Source organism: Podarcis liolepis (genome assembly GCF_965112155.1).
Source record: "Podarcis liolepis genome assembly, chromosome: 13".
In the NCBI taxonomy this organism is placed as follows: domain Eukaryota; kingdom Metazoa; phylum Chordata; class Lepidosauria; order Squamata; family Lacertidae; genus Podarcis; species Podarcis liolepis.
In genome coordinates, this window is record NC_139573.1 from 31,416,859 (window position 1) to 31,439,124 (window position 22,266).

Here is a 22,266-nt window from a genome sequence, read left to right on the forward strand (position 1 = left end):
CTATGAATTCCTGGACTTCAGAATTTAGCATGACACCACCGCATTGCATTCTACTGGGGCTCTTCAGCAGCTCCTGTTTATATCGGTGGAGACAGTGTAGCTGAAGTCTTTGTGACTTGTGCCTTGCGTGAGGCCAGCATAATATCCCTAACTCTGGGTTGTGATATCAGGTAGTGAAAGATGTATTTACTGGAAGTGTCTTTTTGTTGTTGTTGTTGTTGTTGTTTTTTGAAAATAATATTTATTACTTTTCCAACAATTTAAACACAACACTACAAAAAAAACAATACAATACAAAAACACTACATAACACTGACACATAACCAAACAAAAACAGCTTAAAACACATCAAACAATTTCAATATCTTATCTTTCATTCACTTATTTCAACGACCTCCTCACACCTCCCTTTTTGTATTCCACTTCTGTTAATTGTTTCCGCAATTCCTTTCCATCTTACTAAAGCCATAGAACGGAGTTATGCTTACTGGAAGTGTCAATGGAGGGTTTTTAAAATCAATCAATCAAGGGGCGTGGGTGGCACTGTGGTCTAAACCACATGACCCAGAAAGATGTCTGTGGACAAACGCCGGCTCCCTCGGCCTGAAAGCGAGATGAGCGTTGCAACCCCATAGTCACCTTTGATTGGACTTAACTGTCCAGGGGTCCTTTACCTTTTGAAATGAAGGAAGGAAGGAAGGAAGGAAGGAAGGAAGGAAGGAAGGAAGGAAGGAAGGAAGGAAGGAAGGATAATTCTCAGGCTCTATCTGTTAATTGATCCCATTTGCAAACTGCGATTGACATTCATCAGTACGCCTTTGGAGAGGGCCCAGAAGAAAGGAGACAGTTTTAAGTGTGAGGTGACTTGGTATTTTATAAGCAAAAGCTAGGACCAACCAAGGGGGGGGGAGTGGGGGCATGCAATGAAAAGTTGTGATGTGGAATGCTCCTGTTCAAGGATCCATCCTATCGTGTTCCAGGATACTCCATTACATTCCTCCTGCCTGCTGTTTTTCCATTCCCCTCCCTTGCTGCCAGCACTCTGTGGCCAGTGAAGCATACTTAGTTCCCACTGGGCTGTTTTTATCCCCACACGCAAACACTTTCGGAAGGATTCTAAATAATTTTTTGTACTTCTGCAAATCTTGGGGTGCTTCCAAGCCCACTGGCTGCCAGCCTCTTTCTTGTGTATGGATAGTGCCATTCTGACTACATAAGGATCCACACTCAGAGAACTGCATTTCTTTGATATTATTTCCTCTTTCAATGCGCTTGGGAAATTTTGAATATGGAGTCATTCTCCTGTGGTCTTAAATTGCCAAACAGTGTGACTGACAGGCAAGGATGCAAGAAACTCTTCAATTTCAGTTCCTCATGTTTTTCATCATTCCACTCTTAAATTCGGTTCTCCACATCTCTGCAGTATGTTATGATTTATTTATTTTTAAACAATCCTCCTGAAAACTTGTCTGTATTTTACTATGTGTTTCTTCCAATATGCAGCCTTTTTAATGCGACTTTGACTTTTTTTCAAAAAGTTTCACCTAATACAATGCACTTTGCATGTAATTTTCACTCCCATGTGCATCTTTCCCCCTAATATTATTCATTTTGTACTTTCTGTTTGGCTGGAGAACTGCCTTGCAAAATTTGGAGAAATGGAAATTTCAAAGGATAGCTGTGTTTTAATTCTCATATTCATGCAAATAAGGTAAAAAGGTAAAGGGATCCCTGACCATTAGGTGCAGTCGTGACCGACTCTGGGGTTGTGGCGCTCATCTCGCTTTATTGGCCAAGGGAGCCGGCGTACAGCTTCCGGGTCATGTGGCAAGCATGACTAAGCCGCTTCTGGCGAACCCTACCTTCCCGCCAGAGCGGTACCTATTTATCTACTTGCACTTTGACATGCTTTCGAACTGCTAGGTTGGCAGGAGCAGAGACCGAGCAATGGGAGCTCAACCTGTTGCGGGGATTCGAACCGCCGACCTTCTGATCGGCAAGTCCTAGGCTCTGTGGTTTAACCCACAGCGCCACCCGCGTCCCTGCAAATAAGGTAGTTTCTCATTAAAATCAAACAACAACAGTTCTCTCATCCAGCCCTACCGACAAGCTACATGGGTGTGCCGCTGGAAATCAATTAAACTGCTGAGGCTGCAAACAATGTCACGCTTAGCTGAGAGCAAGCCCCAGCAAACTCAGTGGGGCTTGATTCGGAGTAAACATGCATAGACTGAGAGCCAGTGTGGTGTAGTGGTTAAGAGCGGTAGTCACGTAATCTGGGAAACCGGGTTCGCGTCTCCGCTCCTCCACATGCAGCTGCTGGGTGACCTTGGGCCAGTCACACTTCTGTGAAGTCTCTCAGCCCCACTCACCTCACAGAGTGTTTGTTGTGGGGGAGGAAGGGAAAGGAGAATGTTAGCCGCTTTGAGACTCCTGAAGGGGAGTGAAAGGCGGGATATCAAATCCAAACTCTTCTTCTTCTTCTTCTTCTTCTTAGGCTTGCTCTGCAAAAGCTGTTGTGGTTCCCAAGGATCCAGTGGTGCAATTAGTTAATTTTTATCACTCTGGACTTTGTGGACTTAATTTTTGTGGCGGCGGGGTGTGTGTGTGTGTGTGTGTGTCTTTAGATGGTAAATGTGCATTGTTTCACTTATTTCAAAATTCAGTGGTACCTTGGGTCTCAAAATGCCTTGGTACTCAAACAACTTGGATCCCAAACACTGCAAACCCAGAAGTAAGTGTTCCAGTTTGCGAACTTTTTTCAGAAGCTGAATGTGCTCCATTTTGAGTGTTATGCTTCTGATTTGAATGACACACTTTCATTTTGAGTGCCACGCTTCCGTTTCGAGTATTATGCTGAGGTCTGTCTATTTTTGCTATTTATTTTGTGTTTTTGTGGCTCTTTTTGTTTTTGTGACTGTGTGGAACCCAGTTCAGCTACTGATGGCTTGTGTGACTGCAATACATTGTTTATTGCTTTCATTTTATGGATCTATGTTCTTGTTAGATAGTAAAATTCATGTTAAATTGCTGTATTAGGGGTTGTTTTTAAAAGTCTGGAACGGATTAATCCATTTTGCATTACTTTCTGTGGGAAAGTGCACCTTGGTTTTGGAATGCTTTGGTTTTAGAACGGACTTCCAGAATGGATTAAGTTTGAGGACCAGGGTACCACTGTATGCTAAGCCAACTCTACTGTCCAGCTGTCCAGCTGCCCTAAAGTTCTGCCCTAATGGCACGACTACTAAGTCTCACTGTGTGCTTTAATGGGGCTTATCCCCAAATAAAGGTGCCAAAGTTTGCAGCCTAAGTTATACTTGAGACAGGTAGTGCTTGCCTGGACACACAGAGAATTCTTTGCCTACCACAGAAGGTGGTCGTATGGATATATAAATGAAATTAGAGTTCGGAAACACTTTTTACAAAGAAAAGTGCTAGAGAAATGGCTATGAATAAGTTTTTTAAAAATACATCAGGGCCCAGAGCTGTGGTTAATGGTTATTTTTATTCCTTATCGTCTAGCTTTCTTCCAGCAGGATCAGAATCCAATTTTGACAGAGGCAGGCACTCAAAAGCTTTCAAAAGGCACAGGTTTTTTTCCTCCCTGCCACAATGGCCAGTAACGAAATAAACGCAGCAGGGACTTAACTTAAAAACCACAGAGCCGGTTCCAAGTAAAATATAAATGATACACCCATACACTCTGCTTAATGGAACTCTAAGTACAATGAAGTTAAAATGATTTCATGCAAGCTTTATTTCATCCTTTAGCCACAAAGCATTTTACCTCTGTCCTTTTTTTCCTTTTATGGTGTGAAATACAGAAAAGTCGTGGGCATCTGTGACGAGCTGGGCAGGATGTGTTTGACAGGCCACGAGAAACATGACATTACTCATGTTTGTTTGTTTTTTAAGTGTGCTTCAGCATGTCGCATTTGCTTGGAAGGAAAAGCACACCTATCTGGAGCATGCTCCTTGTCTCTGAACCTGTGCCAACTTCCCACCCAAAATTGCACACACACTCCTCCCAGCAGCCGTTTGTCATTGAAGGTGATGATTGCAGCAAAAGTTCAAGGCTAAGAGTTGTTACCCAAATGGGGTTCTGCCCCATGATTTCTAGGCCCATGAGAGTCTTTTTCCTTTCGTCCCACCTGTTTCCCTAGGAAAACCTGCAGTTTACTGCAGAATCGGAACATATGTTAACTCTGAGTCACAATTCACATCTTGGAAGTTTAGACAGCCAATCAGATTGGGAGTGGGAGTGGCCCAGGCTTTCAGAAATGTATATAAGGAGTTGCTTTGCACCTGTTGTCCAGTTCTGTTAGTTCAATAAAGGTTTTTGCTGTTATCACTGTGTCTTGTCTTGTGGGAACCCACCTTCACTTAGTCTAGGTAAAAGCCAAAAGTACATGTTTCTGCTGCTCCCTTTCATTTACATCTTGTAATTGCTGTGGATTTCTCTCATGCAAGGTGTGGAGGGATGTCCTCTGCTCTTGGGCACAGGGAAGCCTGTCGGATGACAAGGACAATCAAAGTTGATTAAGTGGGCAATTAGTTGCGGAAGGAAGCCCTGTAACGAATCTGTCTCTAGCCACCAAGACGGCATATTGCTTGCAACATGCTCTTTTAAGTAGGAGCAGCTGGTGGAAAGAGAGCTTTTCCCCTAGTGCTGACTTGGTTAAATCAGGCATCAGTAGCTTCCTGCACCCTCAGGTTGGTGTAGAAGCAGGATTCTTTTAGAGTGTTGCATATATGATTCTTGAGAGTGTTGCAAGTGCTTCAGAAGGACCCAGGTATTGAATGCTAAGTGTGTGTCCTGGCCACTGAGCCTCGGAAGCTACGTAGCTACACAGAAATTTTCCAAGGAAGCAGTTTTGTAGCATGATAATTAAGAAGCAAGCCTGCTATCACACGATAATTGTTCTCTTCCAAACAAATGTGTTTTGGACTGGAAACCAGTTAATTTTGAAAGTTTCCTAAAATCGAAGAGCACGGCAGCAGAACAGCTGAAGTATGCATGGGATCTGAAATGAATAATGATTAGATTTTCAACATCCAATAATCCAGCTGTGTATTTGAATATATTCTGGGAGTTGCGTTGCTGTGTTACGAAAAGTGGCTTTCCATATTTATTTTGTGTGTGTGTGTGTGTGTGTGTGTGTGTGTGTGTGTGTGGCTTGCTGCCTAACGAAGGACTATGTGCATTGGGCTGCTCCAAATATCTTGAGTGTGCCTCACATCTACCTATTATGGTGAGAACTGAAGCTAGTTTTTTTACTTAGGTTGTGCACAAAGAGATTGGAATCCCAGCAGCAGCTGATCTGGCTGGTGCAAAGCATAATAGACTGCGGGTGGTCATGGGCTATAGAATCATAGAGTTGTAGAGTTGGAAGGGATCCCAGGAGTCATCTATTCCACCCCCTTCCAATTCAGGTTATGTTTATCTATAGGCAGAGTGGCCGTAGCTCAGAAGCAGAGCTCATGTTGCATGTAGAAATTCTAAATCTCAGCCCCTAGCATTTCCCACTTAAAAATGGATCTCAAGAGGCAGGACTGGGAGCACCCACTCCCTGATTTAAAAAAGTAGACAGTACTGAGACAGCTGAACTCATCTGGTATGAAACGGTTTCAAGTAGTCACTGTACTTGCATGCTTGCACCCGTCTCTCTTTAATATCTGCTCCAGTGGTGTGTTACATCCATACAGTCATCCATACAGGGATCTGTGCATTCTGACTCGGGTGAATGGAGTGGTAAATCCGATGCCAAAAGAAAAATATCACCTTCTGCCAGTTGGCTCCTTATGCGTACGCCATTTCGACGGTTAGAAGAAGGAAGGCTCAGAAATAGCTGTGCCAGCCTTCTGTTACCAATTTTGGGCACAGATAATGAATCAAGAGCATGAATGGAAACTGGATAAACCGCTTCTGAATTTGATCCTGCCTACGTACAGGCTGTACTTGAACAACACACAGTCGCATATCTCTTATAAGTGAATCCATCAAATCATTATCAAACTGTATCCTCTTTTTGCCCCTGTTGCAGTGACCTAGCTGGTCTTCCAAAGAAATACATCAAGGGTTTTCCAAGGCTCTGTAATATTATGAAGAGGTCACCTGGGAGGTACCAAAAGGTTAATTTCAACACTTTGATTGAATACCAAATTCCATACAGGGCAGTTTGACTAATTAGTCTTATCCACAGAACTGCAAAAAAGAAAAAGGTAGAAGCAAGGATGTCTCTGTTTAGGTCAAGACCATCTAGTGGTGCGTAAGTTATACCTTGAGGATAAAGCACAGGGTTAATAGGCAGGTATGGTCTTTTCACCCTATACAGAGATTTTTCTTATGAATATAATGCAATAGTCATTAGGTGGCTATTCTCCAAATATTTCTCAACATCGTTTCCTTTGCTTAAGAGCAGGGTTGCATTGCTGGGGGAGAAGATGAATAGTGTACCCCTGTGCTGTTTCCCCCATTTAAATCTGTCCCTAAAGCTGCTATTTCCATAAAGGAGGAAGGGGAAAGGCAAGGTGTATTGAGGCGTATCCCAAAAAATAATCATCAGAATATGTGAGCTGTGAAGATAGGACACACATAGAAGCCAAGGAACAGAACCTCTGGCCAGCCTCCTGCTTGAGACCAAGTGTTCCATCCATACAGGGATCTGTGCGAAAGAGCCATTGCCCAGTGGTGCAAAGGGGAGGGTTGTGGGAAGAATCTTAGGTCCTGTCAATCAGTGGGTCCAGGGAACCGCCAGCAGGCAATAAGGCAACAATGTTGGGCAGAAGGTGAAAGTCAGGTGTGTAGGATGGCAGGAAGGGCATCAAGACCTTGGACAGAATACAGTGAAGGCAAGAGCCAGGAAACAGATTATTTACGCCAGTGCTCCAAAATGGGTCACGAGCTTTCTGAGGCCAACATGTGCATAGGGTGCAGGGAAGGCTCTCCCAATTTGTTTAAGTATACACCAATATCTGGAATTACATAGCTTCTGCTAAGAGATGAAAAATTACGATGAACCAAACCAAAATTGTCGTATGACAACTTTGTGTGATGAAATTGCATGCAACAGTTTCTAAATATTTCTGTTTTTGGTGCCCCCCCCCCCAGAGCCAGGAGCTATCCTACACCACATATATTGTGTGGCTACCACTGTTCTGAAGGCACACTGGGTGGTCTTGGTCCCCCCTCTTTAGAGATCAGCACAGCTGGGTTGCATTCTGGTTTTGAGGAGTGTGCTCCAAATATATTCACTACTGTCCCTTTGGGGCCAGTGTGGTGAGGTCTGAAAAGATGCTATACAGTGGTGCCTCGCAAGACGAAATTAATTCGTTCCGTGAGTTTTTTCGTCTAGCGAATTTTTCGTCTTGCGAAGCACAGTGTCGGGAAAGTTTTGGAAAAGCTTCAAAAATCACCAAAGTCTTCAAAAACCTCAAAAAAGGCTACCACACCGCGTTCTATGAGTTGCTCCTCGAAGTCAAGTCGCAACTGTATTAACGGTGTTAAGAAAAAGGAAACAAACTTGCAAGACATTTTCGTCTTGCGAAGCAAGCCCATAGGGAAATTCGTCTTGCGAAGCAGCTCAAAAACCGCAAAACCCTTTCGTCTAGTGAGTTTTTCGTCTTGCGAGGCATTCGTCTTGCGGGCCACCACTGTAAATATGTAGGGATATCAGCAGGGAGACATTCTGGGGAGGGGGGGCTGATGGAGAAAGCATGGCTCCTGGAGGGTTAATTCTCATCTGTGGATATCTTGGCAGAAGGAAGCTCTGCAGACACTTTTTTTTCTGTGCTGGTCCAGGGAGATGGTCTTAGGGTTCTTGGTACCTTAGTACTACTCCAATGCACGGACTCCTGAGTCCAGGTCATTTTGAGTTATGCATGGCTCAGTCTCTGTAGGGTCCAGGGTGAACATTAAGTGGCCCAGGCCCACCCAAGTCAGCATCAAATCATGTTCAATATGCAATCTTGTTGATGCAGCTTAAGGAAATAATATCAAGTTGCTGAACTCTGTACTTCAAATCCTGTTTTCTAAACTCAACAGCATCACACACAAACACACAATTTGAATTAGTGGGATTTATATCGTGTATCTTTGCAAACAATCTAGGTGTTAGAACACTTCCCCAAATTAATTTCATCTCAGAGGTCTTCACCTCCCTCTCCTTGCTGCCATCAGGCACAGGGTTTTAGAGAACTATTCTTCCGATTCCTTATCTCTAGTATTATGTTTCTTATGAGGATAAGAAAAATCATGGTAGCAAAACAAAACAAAACAAATGCGGTGGTCCAAATAGAGATAATTATAGAGAGTTTTGAATCTCTCCACTTTCAAAGCAGGTGAATGGCTCCATGTGGGATGAGGTTCAGAGATGCAATGTTCTTGGCGATGGATTTTATAATTTTATTTAATTTTAATTTTTTTGCTGCTTTGGAGAACTGCCTGTTCTAGGGCACACCAGAGGAGAGGCTGCTGTTTTCAGCATGGTCTTAAGTAATTTGAAGGAGCTAATTCCAGAAGCATTCAGAAATGACTCACTTAATAACAGAGACCACGGGCTAATTAGGTTCAGCATTCCAGAGGGAGGGAAGGAACCACAAAATGACATTTATTAAACAGTAGGACCCGGGTGCTTTCTGCAAATGTGACAAGCTGCATGCTGCCACCCAACCCCTTCCGATGTCAAACCAAACAAGGGGGAAAACATGCGAGGCACAGAAGTTGCGTGGGAAAGCCAATGGAATTCATAGAATCCTGGAAGAGACCAAAGGCCATGTAGGCCACATTAAACTACCCTCCTCCCTGCTCCAGGTTGCGCCAGCCAGGCTGTGCTGTTCCGCAAGCAGAGAGCAACTGCCCTTCAGAAATGGTGCTGGCAGCAGAGCAAATTGCTCCCGAGATGATTCAAGCAAGGGAGTCAAACCACACACCAGTCAAGTGGCAAACAAACCAAGATTGCCAGTCAATGGGTGGAACTTTTCTTCCTAACCCCCAATATGGCAGTCATCCTCAGCAAGAACAAAACGAAACCTCATCCGCTGAGGGTTGCTTCAAATCCTTCAAACCTTTCTCTGCAGGAGACACTTTCATATAGGAATTACAGACCTTCCAAGCGTGCGTATTTTCCAGGGACAGTCCCGGGCTTACAGAAGCCAGCCCTGTTTCTGATTTGATCCCGGAATATCCCGCTTTTCCTTAGAACATCCCTACTTTCATCAGAGAAATAGGTAGGGCTAGCATACGTCTGGACAGAAATTGCTGAAATGTCCGGGGAAATCTGGCAACTTTTCTGTCTGGATTTTCAGTCTTTGAAATACGGCAACCCTAGTATGTGACCCCTGAGCCAAGGAGATAAGTAACTGTACAACCTTTAGAAGACATCTGAAGGCAGCCCTGTACAGAGCAGTTTTTAATGTTTAATGTTTTGGTATTTTTTATATATGATGGAAGCTGCCCAGAGTATGGAATGGGATGTCCCTATTTTCACTGGAGAAATGTTGGAGGGTATGTGGTGATGGTTGTTTCAAATTCTTCTCATTAGATAAGTTCTGCATCCATGCAATTGTCTCAGCTACACTTCTTTGGCAGTACAATTCTAGCCTACTGGGCCTCTGGATGGGCTTGTAAAAATAAATAAATTATGATGTCATTGTGATTATTTTGCTAATTCCTCTTTGCTTTCTTCCCTGTAGGTCCCCAGTGCTATGCCTTGGTGGATCTGATAGGGACATGTTGGCCTCGCAGTGCAGCAGGGCAGATGGTGGCCCGCCCCTGTCCCGAGTATTTCTTCGGAGTGCGATACAACACTTCAAGTAAGCCGGAAGAGGGTGGGGCTGCAGGCGGGCACCTCAAGATAGACAGATCAGCCTGTTTTCATTCGTGGGCTGGAGATTCAACATGTTGCCTTCAGTTCCTTTAAGCAAAAGTTTGCAAAAAATACTCAGTGGGTTCACAATTTCTAGACACAGATCCAAGAGGTTTTTCCATTTGTCCTACCACTTTCCCCGGGAAAATCTGTGGTTTACTGTTGAATCAGAACAAATGTTAATCAGGTTTACTGCAGATTGATGTTTGTTCCGATTCAGCAGTAACAGAGGGTTTTCCCGGGGAAAGAAGGCGGGACAAAAGAAAAACCTCATGGACCTGCGCCTACAAATGATGTGACAAAGGGGTGTGTGGATGAGGCCAATGTTGTCTCTTAACAGAGATGAAGAAAGGGAAGAACCCCAGTGATGATAGTGTCAGAAGCTCAAATTTTACAGTTAAATGGGGTGATGGTTATGAATCAGAACGACATGTTATCCTTCCAGGATAAGATGCTAATGTCTCTGATGCCCATGGTCTTGGGAGATTTTATCTACCAGTGCTAAAAAGGATATTTTGTCATCTTGGCTACTCCTCCTGGAGTATTATTTATTTATTTATTTTAGTGAGGAGCCTTTTTGTGAGGTTGACCAAGTCGAGATTTGTAGAGTTTTGTCCTGGGGGCAATTTTCAAGGCTAGGAAAGTGCCTGCATTTGTTCCACATTACAGTACATTTATCTAAGTAGATAAATAGGTACCGCTCTGGCGGGAAGGTAAACGGCGTTTCCGTGCGCTGCTCTGGTTCGCCAGAAGCGCCTTAGTGTCATGCTGGCCACATGACCCGGAAGCTGTACGCTGGCTCCCTTGGCCAATAAAGCGAAATGAGCGCCGCAACCCCAGAGTCGGTCACGACTAGACCTAATGGTCTGGGGTCCCCTTTACCTTTTACAGTACTGACATAAATGCTACGTACACATTAGTGGCTTAAAACACAGAGAAAATGCAGGGATGTCTTCACCCAACGTGCATTACATGATTCGTTTTCCTACGCTTGCAAACACACAAATCCTATTCAATAAAGCTGTTATCGGCACATGCACAACGGTTGCCTCAAATTGTACACACCTCAGCATAACTGCAAAATGAATGCGGCAGATGTTTTCGAATCGGATAGAATCTAGCTTGAGGGAAAGCACATCAAACAGCAGTATTTCTCAAGGAACTACACGATAGATGTGGGTTGTGACTAACATCATGTGCATGCCCCTTCAAATACTAGCAGTGAGAGTGCACGGGAGCCAGAGTAAACCAGAATATGTACACAACCAAAGTCCTCCCTTTTGTTAGCGCCAAACACATAGCCTTGCAGCCGTTTCTAAAAGGAAAGAACCAGACCTTGTGGGGAGTGGGAATGGCCAGGAACAGAGAAATGGCCATAACTGCACAGGGCGCCACTGAAATTGAGGTGCCAAGGTCCACACCTACTCGCCCCACTGCTCCTGCTGCTCACCGTGGCAGCAGGGTTCAAAATGCATGTTTGAATTGGGGATACCCCTGGTGTGTGTGTGGGGGGGGTGTCTCGGGCAGGGAAACAGCAAGTACAGAAAGCAGCTCCCTTCTTCCACTCCTCCTGCCCCGTACCTCTGTGTTCTAAATTTCCACCTTAAAAAATAAAAAAGAGGTCACTGCACTAGTATTAACATGTAACGTGCAAATTGAATCACGGGGATCTTCTATACTGCCTCCTCAGTGCTTGGATTATGCTGACCTCTTTGCAGACCTTTCTGCTTGATTTCCAGCTTGTCAGGAAGAGCCATGGTCCTGTTGCAACGCTGAACATCATACTGGGGAAGAAAGCAGGCCATCTTCCTGCTGTCTTTGGATGGTGTCCTATTTTTCCAGTTCAGTTCTTTTGCACTTTGTTGTTTTAAGCACTGCTAGGAATTGGGGGGGGGGGCAGGGAGCAGGAATAAAAACTGGGAGGGACAAGGGGCCTTGGCAAGCCTCAAGGGTCTGAGGCTGCCATGTTGTCCACTGCCACCATCTTGGCCACCAGCATCACATACCCTCCAACATGTTGCGTCCCAAAACTGTCTGTGCTCTTCCTGTCTGTGCTCCCTTTATGAGTCACGTGACCCGTGTGAGATCGCAGCCCCCCCCCAAGCGCTTTTTCGGTGCGAGATCTCAACACAAAATCATGCGATATCACGGCACCCAAAATGGCCGCCATGCTCTTGGGGGGGGGGGAGAAATGGGATGTCCCTATTTTTCCAGGGCACTTTCCAGGGATCAGGGGTTCAAGTTGGTTTGGGCCTAGTGGCAGGAATACTGCCTGCCACACAATACCTTTGAGTCCAACACTGTAGGAGCTAAATGGCAGAGACGGCAGAATGCCTCACCATCCTGCTTATTTGAAGTCTAGCCACATTTCACTTGGCTTGCTCTGCCGAAGCAGCTATGGCTTATCACCCTTCCAATCTGACCTGACAGCTTTGATTTGAAATGAGTGGGAATAGCCTCATAGTTTCTGAGGGGATGAACGGCCAGCAATGAAGCTGTCATGTGAGCAAAAACGATCCTGTCACACAGTTTCAACAAAGGTTTAGCTTTCCCCTTTCCCTCCTTTCTCCTGTCAAGAGGGAAAAGCAGTGTGTGCGTCCGTCTGTCCCCCCCCCCCCCATCTCATTCTCCAGGGGCTAAAGCTTATTAAGACCTTGACTTGCCACGGCCATTCCCATCTTTGCTAAGGTTATCTGCAAGACTCCTGAGGAAAATAAAATGGGCCAAGAAGCTCTGAGGAATTCACCAAAGCTGGGAGAAAAGCTCAACCCCAGGAGCGCAGGCCCAGCACAGATACAAGAATCACCTCAGAAATCTGTCTCAGGTTGTCTCTCTAAGATTCCCTGTCTAAGATTGTGAGCTTAGACAAGGGCTGAAAGCTGACACATGCGAGTGTCCTGGCAAGATCAAATGCAGAAGAAACTTCCTGTCCTTCTTGCACCGCAATATAAAGGTGTGCAGTTTTTTCACCCTTCCTCCTCACCTTGCCCTCACTTGGGACACTTTGAGTACTTAGGTCGTGTAAAATGCAGTAATTTCTAATGTGGCTATTGTAGTAAAGTGTTTTTTTTCCGGGAGGAAGGCCATCAATAGAGTTCCTTGCCACCCCTTTGCAGCCAGCACAATTTCATCCCAAAGTATGAACGTAAGGTCAAGGGTGAAGCCAGCAGGCGCAAATTCAATTTTCTCCATCTTATCCATGGTTATGTCACAGGGCAATTGTGTAAGAACTTTGCCCAATTTGAAAACACCCTCTGATTATGTGTAATCCAATTCCGCTGCTGCTCAGACCACCTTTGTCCTAAAGAATACTAGACTGGGCCAAATTACATGTTCTGTATCAACTGTGTTTTTCAAATTGCGTTCTGAAGGGAGCGGGAGGCGCTTTCAGCAGACAATGACTGCAGAAGCATCAAAGACTGACTTGGCTGCGAAAACTCATCAAACATCAGAGGCTGGGCTTTCACATTATCTCAAGAACAATACTTTTCACTGAGTGCACTGCAGCTGAGTGGCTCGAGTTATGAGACACTCAGAGATACATGTGTGTGTAAGCCATGAGTCTTCAGCCTGAATTTGTAACATCTTGTTTTATTGTTTGGGGGGTGGGGCATGATTAAGAAGGAGCTTAATTTGCAAATGGGTCAGTGAGATAATCACAAACGTGTCATTGTCAGCAATTTTATTTCCTTATTGGGTTTTCCAAGGAATGGGTAGATCAGGATTATAGGGCGTAGGGATAAGGGCTGGAATTTTGAGGCCAACATTGTTGTGTGGACAGTACCAATTTTTTAAAAAAATCATAGACTTGTAGAGTCATCTAGCCCATCCACTTGCAATGCAGGAAGCGCAGCTAAAGAAATAGAATCAAACCTGCATGCATGTGAAGCACTGACCGCGCCATAAACACCCACCTGGAAACATTTAAATACCACAGTTTGACACAGGTAGAGTGTGTCATTCGAAAGCTTAACTTCTGTAACAGGGTAGGGAATCTGTGGCTCTCCAGATGTTGTTGGACCCCAACTCTACAAGTAGCCAGCAAGGCCAATGGCCAGGGATGGTGGAAGTTGTAATCTGATAACATCTGGAAGGCCAAAGGTTCCCCTCCCTTGTTCTATAGACTAACAAGATAATCCTCAGCAATGAGGAACCTATAACCCTAAACTACATCTCCCAGCATCCTTCACCATTGGCATCACTGGTTGGGGCTGATGAGAGATGGAGTCCAGCGACTCTGTAGAGCAGAAGACACTTAATCTCAGGGTTGTGGGTCCAAGCCCTACGTTGGGCAAAAGATTGCTGAATTACAGGAAGTTGGACCAGATGACCTTCATGGTCCTTTCCAACTCTACGATTCTATGATTCTGTGACGATGTTCCCCACCACCTGCTACGCATGTTTATTCAGAGGCAAATCTCACATTGTTCAGTAGGGCTTCCTTAGTGTTTACAGAACTTCAGGCTGGTTCAAATAAGAAAGCCAGGGATTGTTTTGCTTGTTCTGTCACCATATCTTGTTCTAGCCCTCTTATTGGATAGAGAGAGGCAACTGAGGCCTCAGGCAACTGATTCCGAGTGTCATGAAATGGCAGCAAATTATTAGTTGTTTGATTTATTATCATTGTACTTTGATAGTCAGGGACGAGGAGAGATTCCTGTAGGACTGTATGCCTCAGGTACGAAAATAACTTGGCTAACCTTGAGTACTTAAGGTTAGACATGCTGATGATTAAGCAGTATACAAATGCCTTGAATATTATAATAATGCCTAATTAAGGGGGTTGGGCAGAGGTGCCATTTGCTGTTGACCTCAGGCAGCCAAATGTCCTGGAGGGCTGGCCACCTCTGCTACTTCAATGAGTCTCTCACATAGCTTGTGTCACACTCCCAGGACCTCTCTCAATCTCTTTGTCTGCATTTTTCTTTTCCAGACAATGTGTACAGAGAATGCTTTGCAAACGGGAGCTGGGCAATCCGTGTGAATTACTCCCAGTGTCAGGAGATCCTCACCGAGGAGGTATGAACTGCCATACATTTCAAGTAGGGCTATATTTCATTATAAAGTGGCCATACCGTGCCTCACTACCGTCTGAGTAATACAGTCCCTGGGATTTTCTATATAAAGGGCCAGATTAACTTTCACAACTTCCCTCAAAGAAATTGCCCTACTCAAATGTTAGTCCTACTCGGACTCATTGAAATCAAGGAGCATGGCTAACTTGGGTCCATTAATTTCAGTGGCTCTACTCCGAGTAGGGTTACCATTTGATGCAATCCTCTGAGAGTATATCTTTACCTGTGTTCTTATCTTGTGAAGTGCCCTGAGCTCTTAGAATGAAGGGCAGCATATAAACGGAATAAATAAATAAAAATCACCCTGGCTTTTGAAAGTTAAGGTATTTTGCTTCCTGGGATCCACCCCCTTTTGTTGTTGTTGTTGTTGTTTAATCTCCACACCGGTGTTTCCCAAACTTGGGTCTCCAGCTACTTTCGGACTACAGTTCCCATCATCCCTGACCACTGGTCTTGCTAGCTAAGGATGATGGGCACTGTAGTCCAAAAACAGCTGGAAACCCAAGTTTGGGAAACACTGCTCTAGACTGCTCCATTTTTGTTCGGGACTGTTTTATTTGTCTTTATAATTGTATGACTATATTGTTGTAACCTGCCCTGGGACCTCATGATGAAGAACAAGTAAGAGATCTTATAAACAGAATAAAGTTGAAGCAGAGATTGCACCTGCTGGATTTGTTTTAGCTCTAGAGCTGAATGACCCAAAAGTTGGGATACTGATTCTGGTTTTATTGATGCCTTTTAATCTCCATGGATATATCAAGTGATTATGCAAAGGAGACTTTCCCAATGAACTAAGTTCTACAGATCAGATCTGTCATCTCCTCTCTCTGCTGCTCTTAATAGTACCCAGAATGTACCACCTTGCCACACCTCATAGTGGGGTCATCTCGGGCTTGTGGTCACCTTCTAAACCTTCTGCTTTGGGTCCCTACTCTCAAGCCTGGCCCATGGATTCTGCCATGGGGCAGAGTGTCACTGCAGCTGCGTAGCAACAGCCAGTGGCTGGTGCATATATTTCCTGACTATGCAGCTTGTGTGCGCGCATGTGTGTTTAGTGGAGGGGCACGAGAAGGAGGTGTGCAAGGAGTTTTCATGGTGTAGCCATTATCTGGAAAATCCCAGAAGGCTGTCACTTAATTAGAATTTAGAAAAGGTTCCTGGAAACATGATATATCCGCAGCGGCAATTACATTTGACTGTCCCTGGGGGCTTGGGTTGAAGTCGCAGGAGAGGGTGGCTGGATAATTAAATTAGCCAACTGTCTTGCTGTGAAGCTTGCATCCATTCTGTGAATTAGCAATTAATGTGGGGGGTGGAGAGAGAAATAGCTGTGCCCCCCCCCCCCTTTGTGAGAGGACAATAGCATCTTAAACATCAGAAGGCTGCAAGTTGTTTTTCTCCACATGGTACACTGTTCCACATCTCTGAAGATCCCTCCTTCTACAACAGCAAGGCACAGCCCAGGGACCACATGTGGCCCTTGAGGCCTGTTTTGGTGGCCCTCAGCAACATTTGACACCCCTGCCCAGTAGTGCTGAGCTTTGGTAAGTGAGTGCTGGGCTTTGGGAAACAGGCATGAGGCTGTGACAGGGTCATAGGGTCCTCCTTCCTCCTTCCCAAATCCTAGTTAGCACTTTCCAAGCTTTGGGAAGTAGATAAGATGGTCTAGGACCCTGACAGAGTCTTGCAGCTCCATCCCAAATCATGGTAACCTCACTTAGCCAGCTTTCGAAAGGTGGCATAAAGGCTGGAGGAGGGCACCCAGTTTTGACCTTGCTTCCTCTTCCCCTGGTGCAACAAGGCACTGTGTGGCCTGCAGGTTCCATGTCAAAGTACTCTTGCAGCCCATTTGGCAGGAAAAGGCTGCCCTGTTCTACAAGCACTTTCATGTGACAAGACATAATGCTGTTAAAGGCTGAATGAATGAATGAATTTGACAGACCAGCCCTGCTGACCAGTCGGCTCCTGGGCTGCTTCCCTTTCCTATATCGCTCCTATCAAGTCCAAATGTGACTCTTAGAAAAACATTGCTGACCCTACAAGTGTCCCTATTTTCCAGGGACGTCCCTGATTTAGAGAAGCCATCCCAGTTTCTGATTTGATGTTCCACTTTTCCTTAAAGGTAAAGGGACCCCTGACCATTAGGTCCAGTCATGACTGACTCTGGGGTTGCGGCGCTCATCTCGCTTTATTGGCCAAGGGAGCTGGCGTACAGCTTCCGGGTCATGTGGCCAGCAGGACTAAGCCACTTCTGGCGAACCAGAGCAGCGCACGGAACACCGTTTACCTTCCTGCTGGAGGGGTACCTATTTATCTACTTGCACTTTGATGTGCTTTCAAACTGCTAGGTTGGCAGGAGCTGGGACCGAGCAACAGGAGCTCACCCCGTCGCGGGGATTCGAGCCGCTGACCTTCTGATCGGCAAGCCCTAGGCTCTGTGGTTTAACCCACAGCGCCACCCGCATCCACATTTCCTTAGGATGTCCCTATTTTCATTGAAGAAATGTTGGAGGGTATGGAGTTATCCAACCCCCAAGCCACCTGAAGGCAATCCTGTTTAGGGAAGAGGTTTTTTTTAAAAAAAATGTTTAATGCTTTATTATGTTTTTATGTACCGTATTTTTCGCTCTATAAGACGCACCAGACCACAAGACGCACCTAGTTTTTGGAGGAGGAAAACAAGAAAAAAAATATTCCGAATCTCAGAAGCCAGAACAGCAAGAGGGATCGCTGTGCAGTGAAAGCAGCAATCCCTCTTGCTGTTCTGGCTTCTGGGATAGCTGCGCAGCCTGCATTCGCTCCATAAGACGCACACACATTTCCCCTTACTTTTTAGGAGGGAAAAAGTGAGTCTTATTGAGCAAAAAATACGGTATGTTGGAAGCTGCCCAGAATGGCTGGGGCAACCCAGTAAGATGTGTGGGTATAAATAATAAAATAATCATTATGGAATGTGACGTCCCTCTTTTCATTGTTGGAGGGTATGGCATTGTCCTCTTCCATCAATCATTGTGCACAGTTCTTCTCAGACCCTCTGATGCTCAGTATCTGTGGAGCTTGCCATTACTTAGTAAAACATATGGGAAGATGGTTCAGGAGTGGCAAAAGGAAGCATCTTATTCCCACACATGTAAAGAATAGGAAGAACGGTAGTAGTTCAGCGGTAGAGCACATGTTTTTCATGCAGAAGGTTCCAGATTTCAGTTCTTGGTGTCTCTAAGAAGGCTGGGAAGATGTCTGCCTCCAAAACTATAGAGAGCTGCTGTCAGCCAGTATAGACATTGCTGAGCTATGTGGACCAATGGTTGGGCTCAGTATAAAGCAACTTCTTGAACTGACCAGCACTTATTCTGCTCCTTATAAAAGATCATTAGCTAAACCCAGAATAGGAGGAGGAGGAGATCATTTCACAGATGATCTAAAGGTCAACATGACGGTAAAGGAGCTAAAGGGACCTGTGGCTCTCATGATGTTGCTAAAAGTCCATTTCCCACCAATTGCAACCAGCGTTGCCCATGCTTAGGACTGATGGGAGTTGTAGTCCAGCAATGCCTAGAGGGCGCCAGATCCCTCCATCTCTGGTTTGAGGAAAGGGAAAGCATTGGATTCAGGGTAATGGCTAAGCAGCTTCTGGTTGTTTAATGGAGGCTGCTTCCACCACTGGCTAGTGAAAGAAAGCAAGACTATTGTGGCATTCTCTTTGGAGCATGGTTGAAAAGGTCTGAAGGAATTGGACTACAAATGATAGTTACTATACTATTGTGGCCCAATGCTGAACCTTTTCCTGCCTTTCCCCCTACAGAAGAGAAGCAAGTTGCACTACCATGTTGCTGTCATCATCAACTACCTTGGGCACTGCATTTCCCTGGCAGCACTGATAGCTGCTTTCGTCCTCTTCATGCGCCTGAGGTGAGTCAGGCCAAAGCGCCCATGACATCATTTGAAGCAGCCCTCACCTGCCTGCCGCTGGCCAGATGTTTACACACTACAGCTCCTCCAAGCACAGCTGTGCTAGCTGGGGCTGATGGGCGTTGAAGTCCCAAAAGCATTTGGAGGGTGTGCTAGGCTGGGGAAGGCTGATCTAAAAATTAAAGAGAGGTAGGGGCAAGGCAGTAACATGCGAGGGGAGGAGATCTGCCTTGAGAGTGGGGCAGTTCATCCTTTGGGCTGTTCCTGTGCTGCCATTTTGCACGCTCTTTCCTTTTCTCCTCCAGGAGCATCCGGTGCCTACGAAACATTATCCACTGGAACTTGATCACTGCCTTCATTTTGCGGAACGCCACGTGGTTTGTGGTCCAGCTCACCATGAATCCAGAAGTCCATGAAAGCAATGTGGTAGGTTCTCCTCAACCTGGCTTCAAATCTGGTGCTAGCAATTTGGCTTGGATGCCTGCTGGACTTTGAAAAACAAAACAAAAAAAGCAAGGGGGATCAAGAAACTTTTCCCATGACCTTTGGGGTCACTGCTTCTTGACCTGATATATGAAAGTCAAGCCTTGAAAACATACATCTCTATCAGGGTCTCCAGCTGTCTGTGGACTACAATTCCCAGCATCCCTGACCACTGGTCGTGCTAGCTAGGGATGATGGGAGTTGTAGTCCAAAAACAGCTGGAGACCCAGGTTTGGGAAACCCTGATCTATAGTGTAAAGCCCTAAGGTATTGTGAGCTGGTGATGATAGGGTTGCCATATTTCAAAAAATAAAAACCAGGACACCCCAAAAGTTGTTGAGCTTCCCCCCACAAAAAAAATGCCAAAAACCCCACAATTTCTCAATTGACTTGCCTAAGATCCAGAACAAAATGCTTCCTTTTGGAAATTCCCCCTGGGTGTCAATTCCACCTTTGAAATCCCGGTAAAGTGCGGAAAAATCCAGACGTATGGCATCCCTAGGAGATAAGGCCTCTGGCGGGGGCTGGAGCTGAGTGGTAGAGCATTTTGCAACATGCAGAAGGCTTCAGGATCACTCCCTGGCTTCTCCAGGTAGGCCTTGGTAGAAATGCTACCAATTAGTATATAGACCAACATGATCACGATCACTTTGCTTTAGCACCTTGAAAACATTGGCATGTCTTTAAGAGTTTAAAAGAGCCAGCTGATCAGGCCCATAAACCTGTCAGATATTTGCAAGTTAAACTGCAGGTATTTCACCATGACTGGTCCTACAGTAAGACCAAAAATGAAATTCTAATCCACGTATCTCCTTGTTGGATTTGCTGGCAGAAGCCAAGGCAGCCTGGCTGAGGCTGGGTGGAATTGCTGCACCTAATTCCTAGAGGGTGCCATGTTGCTGAAGGCTGACGCTTACAAGTCTGTTGATGTGAGCTACCCGGCAGCTGAGGTTCAGCCGGGGTCTCCTTTAGTGTGAAAAGGAAGCTGAATTTCCATGAGCTCTAGCATCTTGAGAGTGATGCTGTAGTTTATTTGCAGATGAGTTGAGCTATCTTGCAGTTGGCTTTGCTTCGATCTGAAGGGTTGGGAATTTTAAAGCCGAAGGATGGAGCCTCAGCATCACTGTTTATGAATGTTCAGCCGTTAGCAGGCGAAAGGGGACGATGCTAAACTGTTCAGAGCAGCCGTGTCCTCATAGAGGTAGGGTAGGCTTCCTTGTGGCTAGGATTTGCAGGGCTGTTTCCTCTTAATTCATTCATTCTGCCTGTTCTCTCACCACACACAGCCCTGGTGCCGCCTCGTCACAGCTGCCTACAACTACTTCCACGTCACCAATTTCTTCTGGATGTTTGGCGAGGGCTGCTACCTTCACACAGCCATCGTCCTCACCTATTCAACAGACAAGCTGAGGAAATGGATGTTCATCTGTATCGGCTGGTGTGAGTGGCAAGGAGAGGGGTGGCTGCAGCATATCCTGCAGGGTAGCCAGGGCGACAAAGGGATGGTAGAGTACGAGACTCTCCACCTCAAAGTTGTGGGTTCAAGTCCCATGTTGGCCAAAAAATTCAAGGGGGTTGGATTAGACTCAGAACTCCGCTGATGTTCAGGAGTACTTTTTTGTTTATCATGTATACCTTTTCAGAATCTGAAAGCACTTTCTGGAGTTCAGCTATAGGGACCCAGTGTGCCTTTGTTATACGCTCAGAGGCACCATCAGGCGTTCTAGTATGGGCAACAGGGCCTGAGGCTGAGCTGCGATGATTCCAGGGGCACAAATTAACCTATTCGCTCTGCAGATGCTCAGAAGCACTCTCATTCTCACTCATTAAAGGAGCACTGAGCCCTCACGCAAGAAAAAAACAGGCTCTGCGTCTGAGCTTAGGAAATAGCACCGTGATAGTTTCGCTCGGTATGGGTGGGTACCTGAGCTGAGGCCACATATCCCATTTGCTCCCCCAACTACCACAACCCCTTGCCTTAATGCCAGGTCATTCCTCACCGGATGCCCTGAGACCTGTCTTTGCTTTCATCCACAGGCATCCCTTTCCCCATCATCATCGCTTGGGCCATTGGGAAACTCTACTATGACAACGAGAAGTAAGTCATCCCTAGTCTCTCTCTCTCTCTCTCCCCCATCCTGCTTTTCTGCTGCTATGGTAATGGCTTCTAGAGCAGGCTTGCACAGCCTTGGAGTGGGTGCTATGGAGGGATCTGGGGGTGGAAGGAGGGAAGCTCTGCTGGCATTTCTCCGCTTTGCACAAAGGCAATCAAGAGCAGACTTGGGGGCGATTTCAGCAGACGAGCAAGAAATCAGGAGTGGCCTTGCCTGCAGGCAAGCAGTGTTCTTCCCCCACTCTGCCAACTACCACCCCAACCGCCCATGAACCAAACAAAAAGCTGTTTACCTGCACCAAGAATGTGGATCAGTGGCTTCCAAACGTTTTGGAGGCCACCGCTCCTTTCGTTCCATAAACTCACCCCCAGGGCCCCCTAACCTATAAAAAGCACTACTCAGAATATTGAAATGCACCACCCACCAAGGGAGATGATAATTCAATGAAATTTGAAACAGTGGCAATTAGTTGCACGTGCATTCAAAGCCCAATTACTTAGTTTAATTAATCAGCAAAACTGATGAATGCTTGATCCAGTGATACCAGCTTTTCAAAGTCTGATAGTCATTTACGTCTCCAGCACCCCCTGCCACCTTTTGGCACCCTGCTAAGTAATCCTGCCGTCCCCTGGGGGGTAGTACCATCCACTTTGAGAACCTTGGATGTAGGTGCTTAAATTTCAGGGATATCCTAGTTCCAATGGATAGGATTAGTTCAGGGAATGGAAACCTCTGACCAGTGGGACAGATTAGGCACTTCCCATTAGGCCGATGAGGCTGTTCTGCGAAGCCTACCTGCCCTCCACCTGATGTCAC

At 45.7% G+C, this 22,266-nt stretch overlaps 1 protein-coding gene across 7 annotated transcripts in view; it reads left to right on the top strand.

Moving 5' to 3' along the window:
* LOC310690662 (corticotropin-releasing factor receptor 1) overlaps nt 1–22,266 on the top strand; it is a 62,900-nt gene that overhangs the window by 30,560 nt on the left and 10,074 nt on the right. For 2 of the 7 annotated variants that reach the window (XM_083470078.1, XM_083470080.1), the window contains 6 exons: nt 9,694–9,813; nt 14,800–14,885; nt 18,747–18,853; nt 19,159–19,279; nt 20,623–20,776; nt 21,374–21,434. In XM_083470078.1, coding sequence (XP_083326204.1) covers nt 9,694–9,813; nt 14,800–14,885; nt 18,747–18,853; nt 19,159–19,279; nt 20,623–20,776; nt 21,374–21,434 — 649 coding nt within the window. The other 5 variants (XM_083470083.1, XM_083470082.1, XM_083470079.1 and 2 more) reach the window with 5 other exon arrangements.